The sequence below is a fragment of the Camelina sativa genome, chromosome 9 (genome assembly GCF_030686135.1).
Source record: "Camelina sativa cultivar CO46 ecotype springtype chromosome 9, ASM3068613v1".
NCBI classification, from domain to species: Eukaryota; Viridiplantae; Streptophyta; class Magnoliopsida; order Brassicales; family Brassicaceae; genus Camelina; species Camelina sativa.
The window spans coordinates 37,531,508-37,557,949 of record NC_141888.1 but is presented as its reverse complement, the minus strand read 5'-3'; the positions used below and the strand labels follow the sequence as shown (position 1 = coordinate 37,557,949).

At 35.8% G+C, this 26,442-nt stretch overlaps 7 protein-coding genes and 1 long non-coding RNA gene across 14 annotated transcripts; 4 read left to right on the top strand and 4 right to left on the bottom strand.

Moving 5' to 3' along the window:
* Nucleotides 1–2,374: 2,374 nt before the first annotated feature.
* Nucleotides 2,375–5,366, bottom strand: LOC104713495 (putative pumilio homolog 7, chloroplastic). Its single transcript, XM_019230217.2, has 6 exons — nucleotides 5,119–5,366; nucleotides 3,678–5,006; nucleotides 3,428–3,590; nucleotides 3,180–3,343; nucleotides 2,848–3,103; nucleotides 2,375–2,746 (listed from the first exon to the last, which is right to left on the bottom strand). The coding sequence occupies exons 2-6, from the start codon at nucleotides 4,976–4,978 to the stop codon at nucleotides 2,642–2,644; spliced, it is 1,989 nt and encodes a 662-aa protein (XP_019085762.1). The 5' UTR covers nucleotides 4,979–5,006; nucleotides 5,119–5,366; the 3' UTR covers nucleotides 2,375–2,641.
* Nucleotides 5,367–6,401: 1,035 nt separating this feature from the next.
* LOC104713494 (uncharacterized) lies at nucleotides 6,402–8,169 on the bottom strand. The gene is made up of 5 exons (XM_010430631.2): nucleotides 7,876–8,169; nucleotides 7,715–7,788; nucleotides 7,370–7,472; nucleotides 6,980–7,258; nucleotides 6,402–6,899 (listed from the first exon to the last, which is right to left on the bottom strand). Exons 1-5 carry the CDS (start codon nucleotides 7,996–7,998, stop codon nucleotides 6,651–6,653), a joined length of 828 nt encoding a protein of 275 aa, XP_010428933.1. The 5' UTR covers nucleotides 7,999–8,169; the 3' UTR covers nucleotides 6,402–6,650.
* A 768-nt stretch (nucleotides 8,170–8,937) lies between these two features.
* Nucleotides 8,938–11,163, top strand: LOC104713492 (putative methyltransferase At1g78140, chloroplastic). 6 transcript variants are annotated; one of them, XM_010430627.3, is made up of 8 exons: nucleotides 8,938–9,225; nucleotides 9,392–9,504; nucleotides 9,578–9,724; nucleotides 9,823–9,904; nucleotides 10,146–10,342; nucleotides 10,435–10,546; nucleotides 10,635–10,742; nucleotides 10,862–11,163. In XM_010430627.3, the coding sequence occupies exons 1-8, from the start codon at nucleotides 9,055–9,057 to the stop codon at nucleotides 11,000–11,002; spliced, it is 1,071 nt and encodes a 356-aa protein (XP_010428929.1). In that variant the 5' UTR covers nucleotides 8,938–9,054; the 3' UTR covers nucleotides 11,003–11,163. The 6 variants fall into 6 exon arrangements, 4 of the variants coding, with proteins under 4 accessions (XP_010428929.1, XP_010428930.1, XP_087320001.1 ...); XR_015565111.1 differs by having other exon boundaries at nucleotides 8,942–9,225; nucleotides 10,115–10,342; XM_010430628.3 differs by having other exon boundaries at nucleotides 8,942–9,225; nucleotides 9,395–9,504.
* On the bottom strand, nucleotides 11,042–13,023 carry LOC104715879 (uncharacterized). Its single transcript, XM_010433246.3, has 3 exons — nucleotides 12,486–13,023; nucleotides 11,639–12,393; nucleotides 11,042–11,550 (listed from the first exon to the last, which is right to left on the bottom strand). Exons 1-3 carry the CDS (start codon nucleotides 12,771–12,773, stop codon nucleotides 11,133–11,135), a joined length of 1,461 nt encoding a protein of 486 aa, XP_010431548.2. The 5' UTR covers nucleotides 12,774–13,023; the 3' UTR covers nucleotides 11,042–11,132.
* A 3,763-nt stretch (nucleotides 13,024–16,786) lies between these two features.
* LOC104713491 (TPR repeat-containing thioredoxin TTL1) lies at nucleotides 16,787–19,284 on the top strand. The gene is made up of 5 exons (XM_010430625.2): nucleotides 16,787–17,597; nucleotides 17,719–17,914; nucleotides 18,076–18,251; nucleotides 18,382–18,715; nucleotides 18,840–19,284. The coding sequence occupies exons 1-5, from the start codon at nucleotides 16,882–16,884 to the stop codon at nucleotides 19,008–19,010; spliced, it is 1,593 nt and encodes a 530-aa protein (XP_010428927.1). The 5' UTR covers nucleotides 16,787–16,881; the 3' UTR covers nucleotides 19,011–19,284.
* A 925-nt stretch (nucleotides 19,285–20,209) lies between these two features.
* On the top strand, nucleotides 20,210–21,240 carry LOC104715877 (ubiquitin carboxyl-terminal hydrolase 27-like; the record flags this gene model as incomplete). Its single annotated transcript, XM_019230089.2, has 4 exons — nucleotides 20,210–20,329; nucleotides 20,418–20,544; nucleotides 20,633–20,733; nucleotides 20,825–21,240. Coding segments are annotated over 4 exons (618 nt in total), but the record flags the coding sequence as incomplete, so codon positions are not given.
* A 195-nt stretch (nucleotides 21,241–21,435) lies between these two features.
* LOC104713490 (uncharacterized) lies at nucleotides 21,436–22,980 on the top strand. 2 transcript variants are annotated; one of them, XR_015565108.1, is made up of 3 exons: nucleotides 21,436–21,669; nucleotides 21,864–21,984; nucleotides 22,585–22,980. It is a non-coding gene; the product is annotated as an uncharacterized LOC104713490 (long non-coding RNA). The 2 variants fall into 2 exon arrangements; XR_755641.3 differs by having other exon boundaries at nucleotides 21,443–21,669; nucleotides 22,571–22,980.
* A 574-nt stretch (nucleotides 22,981–23,554) lies between these two features.
* Nucleotides 23,555–25,263, bottom strand: LOC104713489 (uncharacterized). The gene has a single exon (XM_010430624.3). It carries the CDS (start codon nucleotides 24,911–24,913, stop codon nucleotides 23,855–23,857), a length of 1,059 nt encoding a protein of 352 aa, XP_010428926.2. The 5' UTR covers nucleotides 24,914–25,263; the 3' UTR covers nucleotides 23,555–23,854.
* Nucleotides 25,264–26,442: the final 1,179 nt, after the last annotated feature.

Sequence of the window (26,442 nt, the reverse complement as noted above, 5' to 3'; positions counted from 1 at the left end):
GTGTATATTCTGAATCTTTGTTTTAGGATCGATGCCATTCACCATTTATGCTTTACTTAGCTTTGTCCATAAAAATATCTTCGTGAGTCACCACTTTACTAATAATAACGACGATTGGAGGATATTGGAACTTGGTCTAGTGATTATTTCGATAAATTGTCGGTCTAGTGAGGATGAAGATCAACGACAAACAAAGCCGCGAAACCGAGAGAAGGATCAAGGATATAAACATCTATGAAATTGCTTCTTTATTTTTTTTTCCCCTGAAGAAAACAAAAACTCGGGATATGCATAATGTCTAAGTATATACCAAAACAATATAATGAAGGAAATTTCTATAGTTCCACTTATAATTGCGAATCTCAATCATAGCAAATAAATAAATAGTACTATTAAATTGACTTGTATTTTGTTCAAATTAATGAGTGCTCATGTGTTTTTAAAATTAGGAATCAATTACGTATAAGCCATATCGTTCATTGACGGTTTGATAATTTGTTTGTGTTTATTTTCTGTCAAACAAACATAACACTTTACTATGAGATTATACGATATACGACAATGCTAACTACATTGCATGTTTATGTTCGGATAAATCGGTCCTTTCAAATTTGTAATTCATGCATATATAGAACCTAATTGTCATGAAGACAAATGTAATATATATATATTCTTTATAAAAAAAATTAAAAATATTAGAAAAACAAGCTATTAAAGCTCCCAACATCCCTTCCTCCATGCATGCATACAATAAAGATTCATGTCTCTACATTTTTTTTTTTGCCAACCTCTCTCCAACTTATTTAAAGGTTGTACTAGTATCTTTTTATATTTCATAAATTAAATATTATATAAATAAATATAACAAATGTGTTTGAAAGCTACAACGAATTAAAAAAAAAAAATACAAGTTAATATAGTTATTTTCTGAAATAAATTAGTTGTAATTTCCTGGTGGAAGAATTAAATATTCGGTACTTGTCTACCCGTTTCCATTGAGTAATTTTTGAACGATTATAAATGCAAATTCAATTACATGCATTAAAGTTGAACCAAAAAACAAATAAAGACTATGCATTGAAGTATATATCTACATGTCAATGATGTCATAAGAAAATAAACCATCTGAATTATCTATTGAACCATCTGAATTATATAAATGTTTAAGTCTATTTTCGTGTGTGTGTGTATAAGAAATGCATGTTTTTAACCTAAATGATCAGTTTTATCCTTATTATAATTCAGTTGCATTTTAACTGAACCATTTTAGTTATAGGTACATAACTGTGTAAGCAGTTGACAAGAAAAAGATTCAATTTCTTAACTAGAAAGATAAACTTCTATAGTGTATTAATAAACGGTGTATCAGAAACTCACTCCAACATTTTCTTGTATCTGTATGCAAAATCTTAAAACAACAAATTAACACGAGGACAGAATAAGTAACAAAAGTACTACAGTATATTTTACTGGAATCTGATGGTATACTGTTTGTAAACTTCCAATGTTAACGTTTGTGCGAGTGGTTCCATGCAATTCAATGATACGATATATTCACGTGCGGTTTGCGTTGTTTTTTAAGTTGTCGTCTCAACTCTGTTACTGGTTAACCTATTAGGATCGGCTTTTTGTTATGAATATAGTCAACAACATAGACTATAAAATAACATCCAATAATGTCAAGTTTTTCTTTAATACGAGTAACAATTTTGTTGGAAACAAAATGCATGCATGTGACGATGAACATTAAATATGGTTATATGTTCTTATTAATTACGGTCGATTTACCCAAGAATTAGGTTTGAGAAGATGTATTGATCATGTGAAATAAATGCATTACCCATAAATTATGTCAAATAAGTTTTAAATAATAAATGCAATAGAAATATATACATGTACGAGTTTTGAATTGTCAGCCGGAAAAACATAAATACCTATAAATATTTAATAATACTCCTATTTTTGTTTATCCTTATCATCATTTTTTTTTCTTCTTTCAAAATTTCAAAATCCTTATCATCTATGTTTAATCAAAAAGGTGTATAAATGGCATATTATATGACAACAGTTTTAGGTTGAAAATATGACCCTAATAGTAATAGCAATAGGTCTTCATCTTTACAAGCTGCTATGAATGTAATATGTAAACCCATAACATTAATTTGGACAATTTTTCTGTAATCCTTTTAAATAACATATCCACAACTGATTGTCAAAGATTGAAAAACGAAATAATGGGCTTGATTGGTCAGATTAAAACAGAAACAAAGCCCATATAAATCTTGGGGTGTACGTCATGTCGAAAATGAGATTAGTGTATATGAACTGTGAATAAGTCCTAGTCTAATGTCGCTCAGTAAGAAGTAAAGTTATGTTTTCCGAAGACTTTTTATTCAATGACAAAACCGGGTTAATAACCCGATCTTTTACAACATGAAACTCGATTCCCAAAACCCAAAATTAGCTGAGAGACAAAAACAACAACAAAACAATACAGAAGAAACAAACACTAAGCTCTTCGTCTCTGGATCTAGACCACCGTCCAGTGTCCAAAGATTTATTCAAAATAAACAGAATAAGCTTGGGGGAAGAAACAGAAACACACAACAACATAAAAATTACAGACTCAGCAAATCATCCTTCACTTCTTCAACAGATTCCTTGAGAAAATTCTCTTGCAATAAGGATTATTACGTAGAATCGAATGTGGCCTTATGACTTCCACAAGTGAAGCATGAAGTGGACCCTGTTACAACATTTCATAAACCGATATAACTGAACCGAAAAAAACCGGATTGGAGTGTAATTCATATAAGGAACATGTACGTAAAAATTAGGTATATATACCTTAGTGGCGGCAAGTGCGGCTTGGATGACGAAATTGGCGTAAGGGTCTTGAAGAAGCTGATCAAAGTGAGGAACAGAGACGAGCTCACGCACAATTTGTGGACGACTCTCTGGACAATGCATGAGACATCGTTCCACCATATGGCTACTGAACTTTTGCATCGAAAGCTGAACGTAATGCCCTTTTAACTGAGCCAACATCATCGCTACCGCAGATGGAATCCTCAGTTCTATAACGAATTGGACTGCGTAGTTCCTGCCAAAAAAGAAAACTTTTCGTTTTTAGATTCTTTTAAATAAAAGTTATGTTTTGTTAAATCAATTCTCTTTACCCAAAGGGGTCTTGAGCAAGAAGGAGACTGTTTCTAGAGATCTCTGCGATCAGCTTCTCTCGTTGTTGTCTCATTGAATAAGCAATGCATTTTTGAAGCACACAACATCCATGTCGATGCGTTGCGATTTCAGTGCAGTACTTTGTCGCCGCGTCAAAGATAAACTGTTGAAAGAAAAAAAAAACAGAACAAGATTTAGCTATATATACTAATCTGATGATTAAGATAGTGAGAATAATTTGTTTGACCTTGTTGTCTTCAGTGCTAAGGCATTGCAAGCAACGTTGAATCACATGGTTACCATTCAAATCCTTGATCAGATCAAGAAAACCGGGTCTCAAAGCCGATTTCACCAGAGAAATCTGTTTTCCGGTTCTGATTGTTTCCACTAATCTTTGGACAACCCTAGTACTACAAAAACAAAAGGATAAAACAAAACATGTTTGTTAAAGCATATGATATAACAAAATGAGCTCTTAAGAATGTAAATCTTTTTACCCGTATGCATTGAGAGATATCCTGATAAGCTGACCAGGCTCAGCGGTTGCCACGAGCACAATCTGAGTCCTCTGTTCTTCAGTACAAACATCTAAAAGCTTCTGCATCAAGTAATTTCCAAAAGGATCCATCATTAGCTCAACGACATGAGCAATGACTTCGTTGAATATGATCATCGCATCAACAGAAGTGCCTTCATCGAATATCCTCTGCAAGAACCTACATCCATGTTGGTCTTTAGCCATTAAGTATACATATCCCTGAATGTCACACATGTTAGGCAGACTCGGATGACATATCTCTGTAGTAGTTCCATTATCAGATATCACTGCTCGAGTAGTACTGGTTCTATGATGATCCAAGCTTTTAAGACCATCCATGAAGAAACTATCATCAGTGCTAAATGGCTCTGAGCATTTTGAAACCATAGGAACTTGAGTTCCTTGGCAGAACATTGGTAACATGTCTGATGTTGTTCTGTAGCTTTGATGATTATACGAGATGTCTGGTTGTTGTGGTTGCGCTGAGTACTCTCTCATCCCGCCTCGGTTCGAACCCATTCCGAAAATCTCCTGACCGTTGATGTAACCGTTACTACTTGAGTAGTAGCTAGGCCATCCAATTTGTTGAGAATTGGCTATGGAGGAATCTTGAACTTTAGGATTATTCTCATACTTTTTTCTTTGATCGAATCCAGAGTTGTTTTGAGTGTTGTTAAACCATGAGTCATGGTTAACATTAGGCTCCTTTGTTGGATTAAAGAATCCACATGGAAAGCTTCGAGAGACAAAACCACCATCAAGAATGACGCCATTGTTAGATTCATAGTGTTTAGGTGTAAAGTTGTAGAGTGGATCTACCGTATTAGGAACCGAACCGAGATGATCACCGTGAGTCTCGGTTCGTCCGTAACGTACTTGATCTTCTTCAACATCGTCCTTGATATTCATACGGTAGAGATCTTCACACAAACCTAAATCATCACCATTAACAACACTCTTTTCTTGATCTTTACGAAACAATAAATCATTATGATGGTAAGAGACTGGTGAAGAAGTGTGGTTGTGTTTAGGAAGGATCCCGTTAAACGGAGGAGAAGCGAACGGAGAAGAACTGTCCTCGGGAGAACAGAACCCATTAGAGAAAGAACTCGACAGAGAATAATCTGACGAAGAGTTGAAAGAGAATCTGTTGCTGTAAGAGAAATCTTCATGAAAGAGGGTAGGAGAATGTAACGGTGTTCGTACTGGAGTTGAAGGAGACGAAGAGACCGAACCTTCACGAAACTCATCCATCTTCATTATATAACAAAAATCTATAACAACAACACTGAAGACAAATTTACTAAGAATTAGTTTGTTTTTTTCTGTGTATATATATCCCATGAGAAGAAACGTAATCAATAACATCTTATACGTCAAAACAATGTATTTTTACGTACCTTATAAAGGAGAAAACGTACAAATCTTCGTTTACGCCATTAAAATGAAAAAGAAAGGTTTTAAAATATCACACAAAAGGTTGAGAAGGTGTATCTAGCTAGAGAGAGTGTAGATTAGATTCTCTCGTTTTATCTTTAACTTATTTATCTTCTCTTTCTCTAACGGTTTCGGCTATATAAGTAAATGATTCAATTTTCTAAGAGACTACGCATTATGCTGCTTGATTTTCTACGTTATAATCGTTTTCTAATTTTTACTGATTTTTATGTAAGACTAAATCAACCTTGTAATCCGTTACAAATTTTAAGTTTTGAATGGGTAAACTTTACTTATTTTAGATTTTTTTTTATTTTTTTAAACCATTTGTTCAACTAAATTAAAGAGACAAAGTCTACTAAACATAGAGAGAGAGAGATAGAGTATTAGAAGGGAAAGGGAGTGTAGTAACCACTGTATTGTTTTTCTTTAAACTTTAAAATATTTATCTATTTTCTATATTTTCTGTAACAAAATTGTTCTCTTTTAGGATTTTTTAAGGATTTTTCTAATTATGACGTTAGTTTCGTTTTCTATTTTTTTGTACATATATATTTGGATGTAATTAAGACTAAATCTTTATAAATTATTTTTAGGTTTTGAAGCAGAAAATATTTGGATGTAAGACTAAATCTTCTCAAGCTTACGTATAATTTCATATTGATTTTGCGGTTTGGTATCATTGCAACATAAACAAAAAAAATCAAAATAATTGTAAACTGTAAAGGACTTAAGGCAATAGCGATGTCAAAGTGACTTGGTTTTCCAAAGCAGAATTGTGGAAGTTAACGAAGAGGGTCCATCACATCTATCTCACTTTTTTCTTGGAAACTACTTACTCGTTCCTTTTTTATAGATTTAAAGCATCTTCGTTGGCAAAGGCATCCACCAACACTTCTTTCTTTTGATATTTTTATTTCTCTTTTCTCAACGATATTGCTTTTACGTACTCAATTAGTAGTAGATCGCAAAACTAAATTTACATAACTTTTCATCTAAGCGTGGGTCTGATGTAAATCACGTGTAACATGCTAACTCGACATTGCAATATCAATCAATACTAAAGACATACTCATAACTTTTGTGTCATGATGCCAACTCAATTTTGTGATAATAAATTAAAATTAGGATCCTTTTTGGCTAGAAAAGATAACATATCAAATTACTTTGGTTCACCAGCTTGGGAAGACCTGAATAATGAAAACTGTTACTTCTGGTCCAAGCAATATCCTCTGTCTCGTAGTAATGCTAATAATCTTCCAACAGTTTAAAAGCTTGAACTTGTTATATCCATTACAGGGAGATACATTAGAAAGCCCTAAACGGCTTAAAACACAACTGAATAATAGTAATATTAATAAACCACCATAACCGAGGAAAAACTGCAAAATACAAATCACACTTTGAGCTGAAGTGTATGGGAATACCACAAGAAACACACAACGATCAATCACGGTTTCAAAGAGTTAAGTTATTGCCGGTAAAAGAGGGTTTTTTAAACAAGGGCGATGCTAGTCTCACCACCTGGTGGTTTACGGACGCCTCCTAGATAGTCTCTTGCTTCTACCTTCCCATCTGCAAATATGTTGTTTCCTCCTATCTCCTTTAGCTTCGCTTGACTCAGATGCTTTTCAACAGAAGATGACGCAGCATCTCCCTTGAATATGTTGTTCCCTGAAAGTTCTGCGAATTTCTTGTCATAAATCTTCTTTGCTGTCTTCACAGATGAGTCTTCTCCAGCAGACTGCACAGTAGAGTTTCTCGGATTAGTCTTTATACAGTAATGAGCGCATGTCAAGAAAACACATAGAAAAAAAGTCTTACTAGTGATTCAGCACCGAGGTTGAAATTGTCCTTTAAAGCCAATGCACGATTAGTTCCAGAGCGAGGTTTGATCTCAGGCGGAGGAGCAAAGATGTTCTGTCCACTGATCTCTTTGTATTTAGCATCAGAGAGTTGCTTCTTAAGCTTTGAAGCTGAGTCATTCTCCATAGTCCCACTGAGCTCACGCTGTTTGGCAACTTCAGGTAAAGTAGACGGCTTTCTAGGAGACAGATCATCCTCTTCACCAAATGATATATGACTTATACCACTAAGTGCTTGCTGTCAAAAGGGTAATCAAGTGTTTCTTTAGAATTACAGAACAAACTCAAACCCTCTTAACAATGATGAATATATATATATATATATATATAAACAAAAAAAAGCTGAAACCTGATAAACAGGTAATGGCTCTGATGCATCATCATCATCTTCGTAACGAGAAAAGATCCCACTACCAGTAATCTCCTTCATTTTATGTTCTGAGCATGGTTTCCTAATTGACATTTTATAAAAACATATTCACAAGTTTTGATATCAGAATGGATCACAAACTCTAAGCACCACAAAATACGAAATGTATCTAAGAATCCTCAAATTTTTAATATATATTTTTTTCTCTCAATTCACCAAAAATATTCAGAATCAGAGCAAATTCAAATTATTGGGAGTTCCTAAGACAAAATTGGAAACTAAATTCGAAACTTGAAATAGCGATCGAAGAGGTAAAGGTATCACCTTTTGTTCAAGCTCTCAACTTCTTCATCCGTCACTTGACCACCGAACACCACTTTGCTAATCCCATCCGACGGCTACCAAAAAAAAAAGCAAAATTTTGAAATAAAGATTACTACCAAATTGCTCAAATCAATGCCTGAAAATTGAACAAACAGTGGTACCTGGTGAGAACGCACGGCGGAGCGAGAAGCGGAGGAAGGAGAATCCTGCGGCGGGACTTCCGACCAAGTGAGTAGATCTGCGGTTGACGTATGTGTCTTTCTCACCGGAGTGTTTCTCTCCATTCTCTCTCTCTCTCTATGAAGCAAAGCAAATCGAAGAAGAGAATGAGAAAACAAAAAAAAATACAGAGAAGAATTTGAAGAAGAAGATTAGTATCAGCTTCCTTTTTTTTTTTTTAACTCTCTCCCCCACTTAGTTTTTTAAGTTTTTTTAATTGATTGACGCTTTTACCCTTTTCTTTTTGTTCATACTACTTTATATGATGTGTGATCTGGAAGCTTCTTCTCTACGTTGCCACGTGTAATTCACAGTGGTGGAGATGATCATTAAATTTCAAATATCATCTGTATATTTAAATTTTTTTAATCACAAAATTGTTTCTTTTTTTCTTAGCGTATGGGTTTGGTTTGGGATTAGTAATTTGCAGTTGCAGGTTATGTTAAAGTGGGAAAGGTAAAATAAATAAATAATGAAGCGCATTAAGATATAGAATTATGTTGGTCAATCATATTATGGTTCTCTCTGACACAAGACCATGTGAAGCCATCAAAACTAGTAAAGACTTTTTACCAACGTTTTTTTAAGCAGCCACCACGTGATGCCCACCTTTTTTTTTTTTTTATCACTACACTAGCATTACAACATTGTAATTTTTTGATTAAAAAGGGTAATTAAATTCAAAAAGCCGAGATTTTATCCTCTTAATTAGGCCTTAATCGTTGTTTTCCGCAATCTCTGATGCCTGATTATTCGTAACGAATGAGATAAAAAATGTGGTTAGAGATGAGTATAATGTTATTAAAAGAAATCCAAGCTGAAATATTTTTAAGAATTCACATATTTTAATTTAATACAGAGTAATTTAATTAATCTGATACTCTACTGGTTTAATTGACCCAAGAAAAAAAGAAAGGGAAAAATACAAAGCCCAAAAATTTAGGTCTATTGGGCTTTAGTGAATGATCCATCATCGAATAAAGGGCTTCTCTTTCATAAATTTCAATCAATTTCAAATTTGTTTTTAGTCACGTATTTTGTGTGTGTGATTTCTTTGCTTTTTTAAAACTTCTTCGTGATCAATAGGCAGCCACGGACACGGAGGCCTGCAAAAAAATAAAATGCCGATGACGGTTGTTTCCGGTCGATTCTCAACGGCGTTTCTCCCCACTGGTTCTTTTTCTTTGTCGCGGTTGCGTTCCGTCAAGTTTGCGGCTCAAAAACGCGTTGTTTTCACTTCCAGATCAGCTCACGCTTCTTCCGTCTCTGTCTCCGTCGAGACGAATTCGAATGTACGCTTCTCTTCCTTCTTCTCCAAATTTTTTTTTTCTATATAGGAACAGATTCGACATACGATTACGGAATCAGTATTAGGATTTTGTTTTGGTTTTTAATTTTTTTTTTGGTACTTTTGCTTGATGATCTCCAAATTAAGCTGATTTAATTAGATTGATGTAGCAGGTGGATTCTGTTATCGAGAAGGAGAATAAGAACAGTGGAGAGAAGAAGATTCTAGCTTGTCCCATCTGTTATAACTCCTTAGCATGGATTAGTCCACCTAATGGTTTTGTGTGAGTCTCATCACTCTTCACTGGTTTTTTTCATTACGATTGAGAAGTAAGTTTTTATATTTCTTGTCTACAGTGAATCTACTGTCTCCTCTGGTACTCAATTACAATGCAATACCTGTAAAAGGAGTTACTCCGGTAATGAGACGCATCTTGATTTGGCTGTGGCTAGTGGAACCAAGCATTACAGTGAACCAATGCCTCTTTCTACTGAGTTGTTTAGGTGGATGATACGCTTTAAAGGGTTCTTTGTCTATCTTAGGCTGTATCTTTTCTTTAGAATCAACTTCCTGACATTTTTTTGGCCTTGTTGTTTTGTAGGACTCCATTAGTCTCGTTCCTTTATGAGAGGGGTTGGCGTCAGAATTTCATATGGGGTGGTTTTCCAGGACCAGAGAAAGAGGTGAGACGAAAAACTCTCAAAGGGCCTCTTCTTTTACTGCGATCATTATAAAAGATATGTGTTAAGTTTCTGCTTATACTTGTTTAGAAAACTGATGGTTTCTGTTATATGTTCTTTATCTTGCAATCTATGGCCTTATATGGTTAGAAACTGATGGTTTCTGTTATATGTTCTTCATCTTCCAATCTATGATCTGCAATCTATGGTCAGAGCCAAACACTGCTAATGTTGTATTCCACAGTTTGAAATGGCTAAAGACTACCTGAAGCCTGTTTTGGGAGGCAATATCATTGATGCCAGTTGCGGAAGTGGGATGTTCTCGAGGTTATTCGCTAGAAGTCAGCTATTTTCTCTGGTTGTTGCCCTTGACTACTCAGAGAATATGCTGCGACAGTGCTATGAACTCTTAAATCAAGAAGAAAACTTTCCCAACAAAGAGTTTGTACTTTGATCTTTTAGCTTCTTCCATTGTTTTCTTAAGATCTTGGGTTACAAGATGTGTTAAATTTACTCCGCTGTCATATTTCCAGGAATCTTGTCCTAGTCCGAGCAGATATTGCTAGACTCCCTTTCCTTTCGGGTTCAGTTGACGCTGTCCATGCTGGTGCTGCTCTGCATTGTTGGCCTTCACCTTCCTCAGCCGTAAAGTTTTTCTCCTAATTCAAACATTTTACAAAAACCACACATACAATAATACATTGTGTGTTTATGTTCCCTTTGGTTCGTCTAGGTTGCTGAGATAAGCCGTGTTCTTAGACCTGGAGGAGTATTTGTTGCCACCACATTCATCTATGACGGTCTTTTTAGTTTTATCCCGTTCGTGAAGAATTTTCGTCAGGTGTGTGCATATGTTAATTCTAAGTCTTAACACATTCAGTTGATGTCTTGCAATTTCTCCTCGTTTGCTCCCTTGTGTGATCTGTGGCTGATTATACATTCTGGTCATGCCAATGGTAGGAAATAATGAGATATTCAGGTGCTCACGTCTTTCTGAGTGAACGCGAGCTTGAAGATCTCTGCACAGCCTGTGGACTCGTTGGCTTCACTCGGGTTAGAAACGGGCCATTTATAATGCTCTCCGCCACAAAACCCAGATAAGCTGACACTCTTATAGCTACTTCTAATCCATAGTGAAAATTTGGTGTAACTTATAAACATTAGAACAACTCGAAAGAGCATACAGTACCTATTTTGTAAAGTTTTTTTGCAAATTTTCCTATCTACTAGGTTATAAATTGGTTTTAACATGGTTCACAAAAGGGTCTTCTTGTGAAAAGTGGATGTCTCTATTGGAACTTTCCGGAAGCAGTTCACGCATCTCAGAATCTATGTAAGCTTCCATCCGAGCACGATCTCTGTCTAGAGGATAGGTACGGTAAAGAAACGAGTAGATGAAGCAGCACGCTGTCATTGGGATTCCTATAGATGTATAAAGAGCTTTTGCTAGAGATGCTGCATTCTCTCTATCCGTGGCTATCTCTGTTGACCTCGATGACCCTTCAGGGATTGGCTTATAACCATAAACATGCTGAGCCAGGATTCCAACTATAGGAGGAGCAAACGATGACAAGATTGACTCAAACGATTTATCAAGTGCATAGACACTTGTCCTTGATTTCTCTGGAACAATCTCTGCAAAGATCGGGCTGCATTTGTTTCTTTAAGGTCAGTAACAACAGTGAAACGATAGAGTGTAACACGTCATTAGGCATAGTAAAGAGAGAGAAACTTTACTTGTTGGTAGCAGGAGCATTCCAAGAAACAAACAGCCCCAATAGGACTAAGATCAGACCATGGATTGCTGCCGTGGATGGATCATCTGGTAAGACCAACAAGAGAATTGCAGCAAGCGGGATCGCTGAGGCTGTACTGATCTGCGCAAGAATGATTCTTCCGGAATTAGGAAGACGGGTAGACAGAAAATCTCCCATTTTGCCTCCAAATAAGCCTCCTAGAGAAGATGCAGCCACGAAAAGACCCATCAAGAATGCAGTTGTCCCGTGTGAGAAGCCGATGAGTTCCAACCACATGGGTGCAAAAGAAAGAGCAGACCAAGGAAACGACCCTGTTACTCCCTGAGTCACAATGATCTGAAAAGACCGAATCTTTATGACTGTATCAGCTTCCCGGACCAAATCCTTCACCTCTGTACAAAAAGGTTTCCTCGAACCTCGTTGATTCGAAACATCAACACCATCCTTCACAAAATGTGGGTCATTGGCGAATACTCTGACTAACACACCAACGATAACGCTGATCACACCTACGATATGGAAAGCAACTCTCCAACCAGGTATTCCCATGAAGGTTAGTGGTGCTATTAAGACAGAGCAAAGCCCCCCTAGGATCGAACCGATGTTTGCTGTTAGTTGTAACCACCCAAATGCAGTGCCACGGTTGGCATCATCAGTTGAGTCAGCAACAAGAGATTGAATAGCTGGAGCCACTAGAGCAAGACCAATTCCATTCAGAGCTCTAGACACTGCCACCTGCTCGATCAGAAATGTCACAAGAGGTTATGCATCTCACTAAAACCAAACCATAAACCCAAAAAACCTTAATTGTGGAAAAAGCACAGAACCTGAAAGAAAGTGGAAGAGAAGGCAACAAGGAAAGTAGCAGCGGACCAGAGAAATGCACCGAGAGCTATAACGTGAGCTCGGTTATGTCTAATGGCCATGTAAGCAGCCAAGGGATAACAAACGGCTTGAACCATGGATCGCAGCAATGTCAACGACCCGAGTCCGGTTGGATCAGTGTGGAGAGCTAAACCGACCTCTTTGTATACACCTGGAAGCAGAGATTCGTCAGCTCTCTCCATTATTCCGGCTAGATTAATCAGAATCAGCGTCACCGTCTCCGCCTTCATCTTTTCCGATTTAAAACAAAACAAACAAAAAACCTAAACTTTTGGGGTTTTGATGGGTTTCGATCGTCCTTTTTTTTCTTCGAGTCTATTGCGTACCCGAAAAATAAATTTGGGATGTGAATCATCAATGATGACGGTGGGGAGTGTCAGCCAATTACAATACGTGGTCGCTGACGGTGGCGCGTGGGAATTGACAAAGAAGGCGATGAATTTTCCCGGTAATCCGAAATGGGTCCCACTGCTGACGTGTTTACGCTTATTACTGTTTTCTAGTATAAGACTACAAGTTATGGGCTTTAAGCCCATATTTTCATAAGTGATAGATAAAAACCAAAATATTCTTTTAGGCCCATATTCGGTAATGGTTTTGGTTAAACACTAATGTTAAGTTGTTAACTAATAGTGATGATCTGATGATAAAATATAACTACAACTCACGAGTTCCTCACGACTCACGAGTCAAATTGTTTAGTGTTGTGGGAAAAAGAAAAACAATTTCTAGACCAACAGAGTGTAATTGTAAGTTTGTAAGTTTGCAACACTCAGTTCAATACAGTAGTATACTTGGCTTGGGGGTTAATCATGGGCTAATGTGGACCCTGAATCGCATAATTGATTATTTTTCGGTAAGGACCGAACATGGGCCTAGTCTACCACTTACTGCTGTTTGAACAAGTCTTATATTCCAAGTTCCAGCTACTGATGATGATATTCGTGTATAAGCAACGAACGGCCCGTGTTTAGTAAAAGAGTTTGTTTATACAAAAGCTAAAAACCCTAACTGAAGATATATCCAAAAATAGCAAGTCTTCTTCTTTTATTCTTTTTCCCTTCGAAGCCAAGCATATATATATGGTAGTCCCAATGTGCCTTTGGATCATGTGCCTATACATTTCTTCCTCTTATCAATTTTTTTCCTTTTTTCTTTAATTGCTTTTATATTAGGATCTTCTCCAAACCAGTTATGAAATCGATTGGCAACATCTTCCACTATCATTTTAAAATATCAAATAAGAACGAGTTGAGCAACATGACGAAAACTTCTAAACTATGAATATTTTGACAATTTTTTAGGTTTGAACTAGCAATAAGACCTTATATTCCGATACTAGTTAAGATTCCTTTTTAAAAAATGAATTATATATAGACATTCATTTCGTTTTTTAATTAGCTTCTTCAATGCATGTATGAGTAAGAAATTATATTCAATTAAACTTGTTTTGGCAATTTATGATGATTTCTTCTTCAAAGATCTTTAACAAAACAAAATTCTATGAGAAATGATGGCCCTTTCTGCATATTTAATCTTTAACCCAAAGCCACCTTTATTTTTTCATATATTATTTTCCGTTTACAAGGTCCACACGCCATAGATTCAATCATATTGTTTGCCATCTTTAACATTATATGACTATGATTTGGTAATTTAGTGTACAAAATCCATGCTATGAAGAAAAAACCAACTGTGTAATGGTTCTTTTTACATGCATATAATGAATTATACAATGAAAACTATCATACAAGCATGATGACTTCAAGTATTTTTTTTTTTTTGATAAAAGACTTCAAGTATTTAATATATCGCAATCACTATATTACCTATTTTCTCTTTAGTTTCGTCATGTATTTCTTAGAAAAGAAGAAGTCGTATATGTATTCTTTAATTATAATAAATTTTAGTACTCATGGGGATTGCATACAAAAGAATGTATGCACTTTGAGTATAGTAGAGGTTTATCGAGTGACTTTATTAGATACATATTCCTTTAGGTATATATATTCTATATCAGTCCTCTTTTTTGGTCTTTATTTAATGCATATATACTGTAAAAAAATGAATCAATATGTATCATAAGTGAATAAAATAGAGAAAAAAAATTAGAACATAGTTGAATACATTCAAGAACGATACACTAGTATTAAAGATGCATATCTAGAGAAATTGACTACCTTTACTTATTTGTGAAACAAGCAATTTTTTATTATATTGAGTTAATTTATTATTTTTTGTAGCGGAATTTAAATCAATACTGTTTTGTTGTTGGATAAAGCTTTATATGTTAGACTAGTCGTATATGGTCCATATATACAGCCACATTATGATGAATAGTATGTTGGAAGTATGTTTGCGTTCTTAGAGTCTTAGAGAAAGGAAATCTTGAAACACAACTATTCGATTATAATCGTTGGTTTTTGACTACTTTTGTTGTTTTTGTTGATTTCTTTTTGAAAAAGATAGATTTAAGAGAATCTATTGACGTGGCTATAGTTTTGGGTTCATTATAACTTTGTTAAAAGCTTTAGTTATCCGTCTTCCCCCTTCTTTAATTTTGTAGCTAGCACGAGTTTTCTAAGTTGTCGGCAGGCAAATATATAAGCACATTCTCATTCCATGATTTAGAACAAAAAAGAAAACTACGCTTATCACTCCAATTTGCTGAAAACATCTATCATTGATTGATAGGTCATACTCATAGGTCATGAACTAGATTTGAATCTGTTAAAAACTGTCATAGTCAAATAACCGTATCCAATATCTAAGCGTAAGCACTATGTAGATGAACCTTTATTTTATTTTTTTGCTCTAGCTTCTCTTTAGTACGAATTTTTAGTGAAATCTATAAATGAAAGATTTGGAGGCATACGTGTAGGTGGGAGGACAAAAAAATGAAAAAGTAGTCAAAGCCAAATCAAACATACAACAACAGACAAAGAAAGAAGCCGTATGAGACAGAAGGTCCCCAACAAAGCCGGCACCGACGGCTTGCACGAACGAACAAGCTCTTTTGACAGTGTATGAACACAATAAATTCTGTTTATCTCAACTAGAAAAAAAGTATACATATCAAAATGAGTTATCACTTTAACGGACGTACAAGTCGCAAGTTAAAGAGAAAAGGTTCCCGTTTAATATAAGTTAATGGTTTAAGCGTAATTTCAGCAGAATCTGTTCATGATAATAACTTGGTGGTTAGTAACAATCCATATACTAATATCACCCACTATATTATTATGGATGCTTTGGCATTTAAGAGGATAGACTTAAATATTCCAATACTTAACTTTAATAAAGCACTACTAACAAGCATTGACCCGTTGGTTCTTAACTTTTTTTGTTAGTGTACCACAGGCTAATGCCATTATCATAAGTTGGTAAAAAGAGAAAAATCTTACTTCCATCCATATCACAAAATCATATAAAAAATTCAGTCAAAATCACATCTTAAAACACGAAATAAGCGTTGAATACATCACTTATCACATTCATACCATACTAGCTAAATGTTTAACATTTGATTGGTAATTTAATATGTTTTACAAATCAGTAGGATACTTCCATCAATTGGAGTCATCATTGGATCCATATGTTTAATACAATTTTGATGTTTACCTAAATTGCTGTTGCTAAGATTAGTTGTAATAAAAAAAAAAGTTTGAAATCAGGTATATGAGATAGATTATTCAAAACAAACAACCACAAAAACTATATAAATTATACGGCACAACAGCTACTAACAGAATTGCTTAGTTTATTATGAATCTATTGCTAGTGCTCGTAACTAATTGTCCAACTAGAGGTTTTGAGTTTTGTGCTCTATGATGATAATTGTCTATGTGAAAAAAGTTCCGTGTTCCTTGTAGTATTAATCATGACCGTAAATGTCAGAAATAATGATACTAACAACAAATATTATTATTTCGCTAGGGTCCAAAGATACATTTGAACAAACTATTTGCATTTTTCGTCTTTATCAATTAAGACAATAAAACAATCAAACGATAGGGTCAGCCGATTCATAATTTTATTTCAATAACAGGAATGTTTTAACGAATCGACCCCATTAAATCAAATTAAGATCTTAATTTTGGATTTTTAGAAAACGAAAGCAAGATTTTTGTGTTATAGTAAAAGGCAGACAAATCAAAAAGTTGGTTTCTTGGAAAGTACTCCACTGTAACTCTTTTCTTAGCCTTATATATATAATACATAAACCACCTTTCATCTTCAACTAGAAAAGAAGAAAACAAAACTCTTATTCCTCTGTTTCATCGAACTCTTCACATTGCTTCTTTTATCTTAACTTTTTTTTTTCTTTCCTTCCTAAAAATGGCGAAACTTAAGAAGTTATCCACGGGTCAAAAAATGGGTTGTGAGAGTGTACTTGGATGTATTTTCCAAAGCTGGAGCCCTCGCCGGAGAAAACCCTCTTTACCAGAAAAAGATCACAGGGTAAAAGATAACTTGCCTTCCAAGTCAACCTCCACCATTACAAACCCTAAAATCCTTCCCAGAGTGTCCACCGATACTTCTTCTCAACCAAAGAAATCTGATGCCAAGAAACCGCAACAAAAGCCAAATTCTGACGAGAACCAACCGAGAAAGTCATCAGATTCCGCCAGAAAATCATCAGATTCAGCAAAGAAATCGATTTCGTCAGGCTCGTCAAGAACAGAGAGCAAGAGATTCTCTCTTAACGGCGTCATGGGAAACATCATCGTGAAACCACAGCCCGCCGTTAAAGCTGACGTCCGGCAGACGAAAAGCCGGTGGGAGGGCAAGCCTATGAATTACAGACTCGATCCAGAGGCTCTCAAGAGAATGGGAAACGAAGAGTATTGTCATGGGAGATTTGCACAAGCTCTTGTGTTTTACGAGAGAGCCATCTCAGCTGACCCCAAAACGCCGACGTATTGGTGTAACAAATCCGCCGCTTTGATCAGTCTCGGTCGTCTTCTTGAAGCTTCCGATGCTTGTGAAGAAGCTTTAAGACTAAACCCAACTTACGAGAGAGCTCATCAGAGACTTGCTTCCCTCCAACTCAGGTAGAGTCTTCACATTTTTCTTTCTAATTACTCCCTGTAAATTTAAGATAATTACTCTGTGGTACCATATAATTATTAAGTATCAAACTGCACCCTGGATTTTGTTTTGTTTTTTTACCAGATTGGGTGAGGTTGAAAAAGCTTTGTGTCATTATAACGAAGCTGGAAAATATACAGAGACAAAACATATAGAACAAGTTGAAGATGTTATAAAATGCTTAAAGAGGTGCGATGAAGCTCGAAGATCCAAGGAATGGAACGTTGCATTGAAAGAGACTCTTTTTGCGATATCATATGGAGCCGATTCTTCTCCTCGGGTTAGCTTTCATTTCTTGTTCTCTAATGTTTGTTTCTTGTGTTAATAAAGAGCCAAATATAGTATGTTTATGTTCTGTTTAATCGGCCAATTGTGTCGGTTTAGCTAACCCGGTATAATAAAAGTGACTAATTAAATCCCATAATCCTCAATCTCTTCAAGGTCTATGCGCTACAAACCGAGGCTTTGTTGCATCTTCAGCGACATGAGGAAGCGTACAGCGTGTACCAGAAAGGAACAAAACGCTTCGAGATCGATAGCTTCATAAAGATTTTTGGTCTTTCTATCACTTCTTACCTCTTAATGGTCGGAGCTCAGGTCTACATTGCAGTAGGAAGGTCAGTGTTGTAGTACCATCACCTCCTTATTGTCGGAGCTCAGGTCTAAATGGGATGTAAAATCTTGCCGGCTTTTAACTTGTTAAATGTGAGGAGTACTTACTCATGTCTTGCTTTCTTTCTTGGACAGATTTGAAGATGCAGTAACCGCGTCAAGGCAAGCGGCTCGACTGGATCCAAGTAGCGAAGAAGTAAACGCGGTAGCTAAAACAGCGAGAGCGGTTGCTTCAGCGAGACTAAGCGGAAACTTGCTTTTCAACGCGTCAAAATTCGAAGGGGCTTGCGTGGTTTACACGGAAGGACTCGAGAAGGATCCCTATAATGCCCTCTTGCTATGTAACAGAGCTGCCTCAAGATTTAAGCTTGGTCTGTTCGAGAAAGCCATTGAAGATTGCACATTGGCTCTCAGTCTCCAGCCGTCCTACAGAAAGGCGAGACGGCGCAGGGCAGATTCGTATGCCAAGGTATTCAAAAGCTCAGTTTAACCGGTCGAAACCAATTTTGAAATGGCATTTTGCATTTTTTGCTGGTTTGATGTAATTTGTATTTGTGATGAATGTTTGAATTGGATTTAATCTATATATGTAGTTGGAGAAATGGCAACACGCGATTCAAGAATATGAGTTGTTGTTGATGGAGACACCTGGAGATGAAGAGACTAGAAGAGCCTTGGTTGAGGTGAATGTCCGGTTAAGGAAGCAGACCGGTAAAAATGTCCGGTTTAAAGGAATCGGCTCGGATTTAGTTGTGGTTAATTGAAATGGGAGATAAATTGGCTAAGCCAAAAATTTGTATAGTTTTGACTTTTGAGAGATTTTTAAATGATTTGATTGTGTCTGCGTGTTTGTTTGCCTTTTTTGGTTTTTTGCTAATCTCATAATTTTCTCATTTCAGGAGCTTTTTAAGTTTTTACCAATCAAAATTTTGTATCAATTGGTCAAGACTAAGACCTCATATCTAGCATGAGGGAAAAGTCTTGTGATTTCTCTATTATATTTTCATAAACCCATTATTAAAGCTTTGAATTTTGTGATTTTTGAGACCTCTGTTCATAGATCTGTCTTATGTCAATAACCTTGTCTCGAGGAGCTATGGATATGTGGGCATAGTTGAAACTTGAAAGGGGTTTATTCGAAACTTATGTGTGATCTAGTGATTTGGAACCAAACAGGTGTAAATAATTAAAGTGATCAAAAAAATTAGACTAGCCATCTAATCAAATAGATTAACTAGGGTATGAAACTTTGAATTATTTTTACTATTAGTTAAAATTTGCAGAAACATGTCATAAAATTGTTACACAATAACATATACAAAGTTGTTTGCCTAATTGTTAGCAAAAGGAAACTTTGATCTTGGACATTTGACAATGATTGTTGGTTCGTTTGTAGTGACCATAGTGATATGATAGTGAGTGTTGTGCTTCTCTATAGCATTTAGGGCATGATTATCGGGGGTTGTAAGGGGGTTTTTAGATTTTTGGTAGGTTAAAAATAAATTAAAAGTAAAGAAAATAGAGAAGAGGCTCTCTAATATAACATACCGAAATCATTCTTAAGAGACGCAACATGTCCATTTATTGTTGGTCCAAGAGAATGAAAGAAAAGGGAATAAAATTTTTTTTTCCCGACAGACGATTTCTTTCTCTCTTTCTCTCTTTATCTCTTTCTCTCTTTCTCTCCTTCTCTCCCGATCAAAGTGTCGATCCGCCAAAGGAAGAGCTGGTTTCGAAGACTATAGAATCAGTAGAGTTTTGGGTTGGAGGCGAGTTGAATCGGCGGGGATGTTATCGGAGGCGACGGTAGCGGTGGCGATTTGACTCGTCGTGGAGATTGTAGCGGTGGCGAATTGACGGAGTAGGCGATTCAATCGGAACACCAATAATCAATTCGATTGAGAGGGTAAATTTATCAAGGCATTAGTATGATTTTAGGTAAACTGTTAGGTTGATTTGATTTTGTTTGCTTGAAATTAGGGTTCTTTGTTGTTTGTTCGAAAAATTAGGGTTCTTGGTGTGTTATTCGATACCTGGTCTGCAAAACCTCGGCAATAATTGTTTCCTCAACGTCATCTTACATGTAAGAAAAAAAAATATTGATGCTATGCTTTGATCGATTGAATTTATAATTGTACAATTAGGATTTGTAAAAAATTTGACCTTTTCAGGCTCTAGCGAGCTGCAAAGATTTCCGGAGTTTTCTTGAATGGGTTATAGAGGATGCGAGTGATACTGTAACAGGAGAGATGGACCAACACTTTCCTCTTACTTTTGCTTTATCTGCCTTGTTACAAGGTAAGTTTTCCTCTATGTCACTGTGTGTTTTGAGTTGAAACATGGTTATTATAGTTACATGAGTAAGCCTTTTGTTACCTCACCTCAGAGCTCTGTACAGTTGGAAGAAGACGATATGTATCTAACCCTCGTGAAGTTATGCTGGCGTTGAGTGATTATGCCAGAAATTTCAATTTGACTAGCCAACAGGTTTAGTTTCTGTTTATACTATTAGTCCAAAGGATAGAGATATAACTTAAGTTGGTCGTCTATAAGCTACTGATCTTTGTTTGAAACATAGGATGCAGCAGAAGCCCTTCTTCATCTTATTTCTTCTTTGCAACAAGAGATTGTATTATGTTATCGTCCTCTCCAAAGTAGTAATTTATCATATATACTTTTTTCTCGCAACTTGAGAATGCTTGCTCCTAGTGAAGGCCTCCATGGTTTGATGGAGCTCAAGAGATGGCATAAACATTTGCGTGGACCATTTGATGGTATTCTTGGTAGTACCTTGATGTGCCGAACTTGTTCTTCTCAGGTATTTAGGATTACATCTCACCAGTTGTGACAACCCGTCCGTGGACCCCACTAGCCTCACTGCTAGTTGTCCCCATAGGCTGGCCCTGCAGGGCATCGATCCTAACCCATCACTGTGGACTAACTCACATAATCCACCAGTAGGTTATTGGTGCATCAGGCGTTCCTCGAACCCTGGTCCCCACCCTTTAACAACCTTCCCACAGGACAAGTTGCCACCAATTGACCACCAATTGCTAAGGCCTTGTTTATCGGGGGGATTTAAGAGAATTTAAGGGGAGTTCTAACTAAAAAGAAGAAAAAAAAAATAAATCAGAAATGGAAAAAATGGGAAGATCTCCCCTTATATAAGAGACCGAATATATGTTTAAGGGGCGCTATGTGTCCCAATTCTATTGGTTGAAATAATAAATCAAAAGAGAAAAAAAAACATTTCCTCCTCGATTAATTTCTTTTTCGTGTGATTCTCTCTCTCTCGGTTGCAATTTCATCGACGAGACAAACGATGAATTTGGAATCAGAAGCTTGAATCAATTGGAAATGATGAATTTGATAACAGGAGTCGATTAAATCGGTAGACAGATTGAATCAATTGGAATCAGAAAGGTAAGTTTCTTAGTAGAATTGTTTGAATCGGAAATTGTTTTATGATTAGGGTTTTTTGATTTGGATCGGAATTGAGGGTTATTTGAAGTTTGTTGGAAAATTAGTGTTTTTGTTGTGCATGTGTTCCAAATTGATCATTTCATTTGATTCCTGACTGTATTGCTTATGTAAGTTTTTGTAATGCTTCTGTGAAGGTGGTGAGTTGTTTGATAGGATCGTCAAGAGAGGTCATTACAGTGAGAGAGAAGCTGCTAAGCTTATCAAGACTATTGTTCGGGTCGTTGAGGCTTGTCCTCTCTGTTTTCTGCAAACCAGGTTTTCATTTTTTCTTGTTCTTTGTCTAATTTTGTTCCGTAATTGTGTTGGTGATGTTCATGAGTTACTTGATGTATGTGTTTAGATTTGATTACTGCATTAGTTAAGTGACTCACTCTCTACTGTGTTGATTTATGGATGAAGCATTAGAACTTGATGTTTTAGTGATAGAACATAATGAACCGTTGCTTAAGATCCCATCTTTTTAATTCTGTGACTCTTGAGTTTGTGTGTGTGTTTTCAGTTGAATTAGTATGTTTGGTTCGTATGTTTGATTCGTATGTTTGGAGTATAAGATATTTGATCATGTGACTGTTTATAGTTGATCTCTTTCATATTGGTGCTTTCATGATCGGATTGATCAGAATCAAAGAACTGTTTATGTTTGCATCACCTGATTTGGGGTTTACGTGTCATTGTTGTTTATCTGATTCTCATGGTTATCTTTATTTAATCAAGATCTGTGATTCGATGATTGTCAACTCTTGTAGTTAATGTATACACACAATGTAGATGAGTTATTTTGAAGTTCCTGTTGCATTACCTAACTGCATCTTGGTTCCGTTTCTTGGTACATGTTTGTGAGATGTACTTACTCAGAATCCTCCACCTTCAAGATTCTTCCAAGAAGATCTTAACAGCTGTGTTCAGCCACCCGAAACATTTCCATCTCCTTTCATCATATTCTCTAACCAGAAACCTGAACTTCCCCCCTCGTCTCTGTTCAGCTTCCTGTATCTCCTGAACGGTCAAACCTAGTCTCGAGGTTGCTCATTGGCCAAGACATCATCCCTGAGCGGGTTATAATCTTGGTGAAGAAAGCAACAAGTCACTTGGTGAAGTTAGCTTGATTCTGTCTATGTTAATTATGTATATGAAATGTTTTTTCTACACATCTTTGAGTTTTGTCTTTGAGTTTGCTTGCAAAATGATTTGATTGAGAATATTTGGGCAAAAATTGGAGCTAATTAGTATTAAAATTAATCATTTTCTTCATTTATAAATTGCACTTCTGTTGTAATATGTATTAATGTTTTATTATGTTTTGTATGTTTGAAAATTAATAAAAATGGAATATTTTTTAATTTTATAAAATCTTAAATGTTTACACATTTATACCACTTCTATTCTATTTAAAATTTTAAAAAACAATATTTTCAAAAATAAGAGACCTAAAATAAGAGCCTACCAATAAAAGAGAAAATTTTATCTAAGAGATCATGGGTTCTTATATTCCAAACAGTACACAATTAATTCATAAAAAAATTAAGAACTCCCCTTATATGAACCTCCAATAAACTTGCTCTAACTTGCTTGTTATTGCTTGCCGTGTTCAAAGTATATATAATATAACCTTCAGTTTGGTTTTATATTAGGATTGAACTCGTGACATAGCAAGCAAAATGAAATGTTTGTTTTCATTTGATTTTTATTATATTAAACTCCTCTATGGTTTACAAAAAGAACGTATTATCAAGGAAAACATATAATACAAAAAAATGATATATTAAGAAACTTCGTTAAACTCCTCTATGGTTTACAAAAAGAACGTATTATCAAGGAAAACATATAATACAAAAAAATGATATATTAAGAAACTTCGTGTAACATATAAAAGCCTCTGTACATATTTGCATTACATTACAAACGTTGTGATGAAACACACGAAACAAAGAAGGTAAACAAAAAAAAAAACCCTTTTGAGATACAAAACAGAGGAACCATGGAAACTCTCAAGAAACCAAAAAAAAAAACAGTATCAAAAATAATTAACAGATAATCAAAATGATAGGATTGTAAAAAACGCTTAATTAGATTTTAAAATACGATGATTAATGATGAGTAACGGTGGATATGTAAAAAAAAAAAATCAGCTTTTCCAGCTTCGACTCCGAGACAGAGGATCTTGAATCCCGCCGACAACCCAAGTTTCCTTAGCGATGTCTGAAGAGAGTCTGTAAAACTCAGTATTGTATCTCATCAACACCAGTTCCATCTTCTCTTCCTCCATTAGTGATCTCAAATCTTTCTTCGTCTTCTTCGTATTCGTTTCTTGATCCTCTGTTTCTTCTTCTTCTTCTTCTTCTTCTTCTTCTTCTTCTCTGTTATCTTGCTCTGTTTTTGCTTTCATTCTCTCTTCTAACCAACTCTTCGCAGGAGCTGATCTACACCGCATAAGCAAAAGCGCGTTTGGTGGCGGAACCGCCGGTTCTGCGTCTGACTTTTCAAGATCGCGTTTCTTCTCATCACCATCTACGGCGTCACACTTGTTGTTCTTGTCGTCGTCGTTGTTGTTGCTCTGTTCCTCTTGTAAAACCATAAACCATTTGGAGAAAACATTCTTTGAGTTCTCTTCTTCTCCTTCTTCTTCTCCTTCTCCTTCCTCATCTTCATCATCATCTTCGTCGTCGCTTGTGACATCAGCATGTCGGAAATCACCAAAACACCTGAAGTCGAATCTGATGTTTCTGAGACAAGTCAAGAAGCCCATCACATCTTTCTTCAACCCTAAAAACTTGCTTTGCGATCTACTATCATGTATCCTCTCGATCTCTTCCATCACCGATTGCCAATTCTTTCCTCTTCCTCCGCCGCATTTGCTCGGCCGGACTTTGATCTGACCGGCGCAAGTGACTTTAGGCGATGTAGGTTCAGCTATTTCGTCACTACCACCCATGTTCGTACTGCTCGCTTGTTTAGCCCATAAAGCAGGACTCCCATGTCCTCCTCCTCCACCGCCGCCGGAGAGTTTACTTAGCTGGCGACGGTGGTGGGGACGACGGTTAGTGGAGGAGTCGGAAGGACGAGATGGGCTACAAATGGGCTTAGGAGTAAGAGCTAAGTGGGCTCTAGAAGGGAAACAAACCAACAAATCTGCAGAGTAACCAGAAGAAGAAGATCCTCTGTTTCCATTGCTTCCTTTGATCATAGCTTTTTGTTTTTCTTGGGTTTTGGTTTTTTTGGATCGATCTCTCAATGGGAAGGGTTCAGCTTTTTATGTCTGGATTTATAAAATTATTCTTCTTTATAAAAAATTTCTTGTTAGGCTTTTATATTCCTGTGTTGTGACAGCTTTACATGCTTTTTGCTTTTGCGGGGAGAAAAAAAAAACTTTCTTTTTCACTTAAACCCTTTTTTCAAAAAGTGAAAAAAAAAAAATCGGTGGTGCACCTTGGCCAAATGTCTTCGTAAAAATGTAATTGATGGATAAATATGGAGAAGAAGAAGAAGAAGTGATGGGGTCAAAGGAGTGAAGTGGGTTCATTACAACTTTATTCAATCGTAAACAAGAAGCTTCTTGACTGAATCAATCACTTTCAGTGGTCGTCACAGCCACTTCTTGTTCTTGTTTTTGAATAGATTCATCATCATTCATATATAAGTTATTCTGTTTTTACTTTTGTGATTTATATATAAGCCAATACCAAATGATGTGTTTAAAATTTTACGCTGAGTGTATTCAGGACTTACTAGTTACTACTATACGTCTATACCAAATGTGTAAGTACGTCTACATTTCATAGATAAAATAATTCATTCATATATATTTTTTAAAGTATAACATGTGAATGTGACAAGGGTGATGATGGGTTATAGTCGAATTGCTCAATAGATTAAAGTTGGAAAGGTTTCGTGGGTTTTACTTTTGCAAATTCAATATAAACTGATAATAATATTATATATGATAGAAAAAGAAAGACAATGGTATATAAAGAAGCATAAAAAAGGAAAAGATTGGGAGGGCACGAGGCTTGTTTCTTAATCCAATGCTATTGATCACAAGCTGTGTGGTCACATTTCCCTTTCTTGTTGTCATCTTTCAACCATAATCATCAAATTTTCAATTGCTATCTTACGATTTAACTACCTTCTAACTATATTTCCAAACTATATAGATAGTACCAAATGACAATGATATTCAGGAGTGCAAAACGATCTAGGGATGTTAATGATGTGATGATCACGTACTGAAATAGTGTATGGTGAAGTTATTGTGACATGAGGCATGAATTGTTTGATATGATTGTTTTGCTCAATCGAAAAGCATCATTGCGGATTTCTGAAAACTAACCAAACAAAAAGTTGTGGTTTCCACTACTCAAACAGTTTTGTTTCTCTACTATTTTACAGTTTCACCGTTCATATATTATCAAAATAGTTATGGACATTATGGTAATAAAACTTGAACTCAACATTAAGTAAACTTGGTACCAAGACGTCGCAGTGAACTAGTTTTTTTTTAATCATCCAATACATTTGTTGCATGATTTAGACAAGTTTCAATTCTTGAATCCTTTATGCTAGCTGGTCTTGTTCTTCTTTACCTTTCACAAACATAAAACGAGAAAATGATTTTCTAACACAATATTTTGATTTAATGTCATGCTTCTCACACAATATATTGCTTTCCTTAGCTTAACTGAATTTTCACAGGTACAGTTGCGTTTCTTTGGTTAA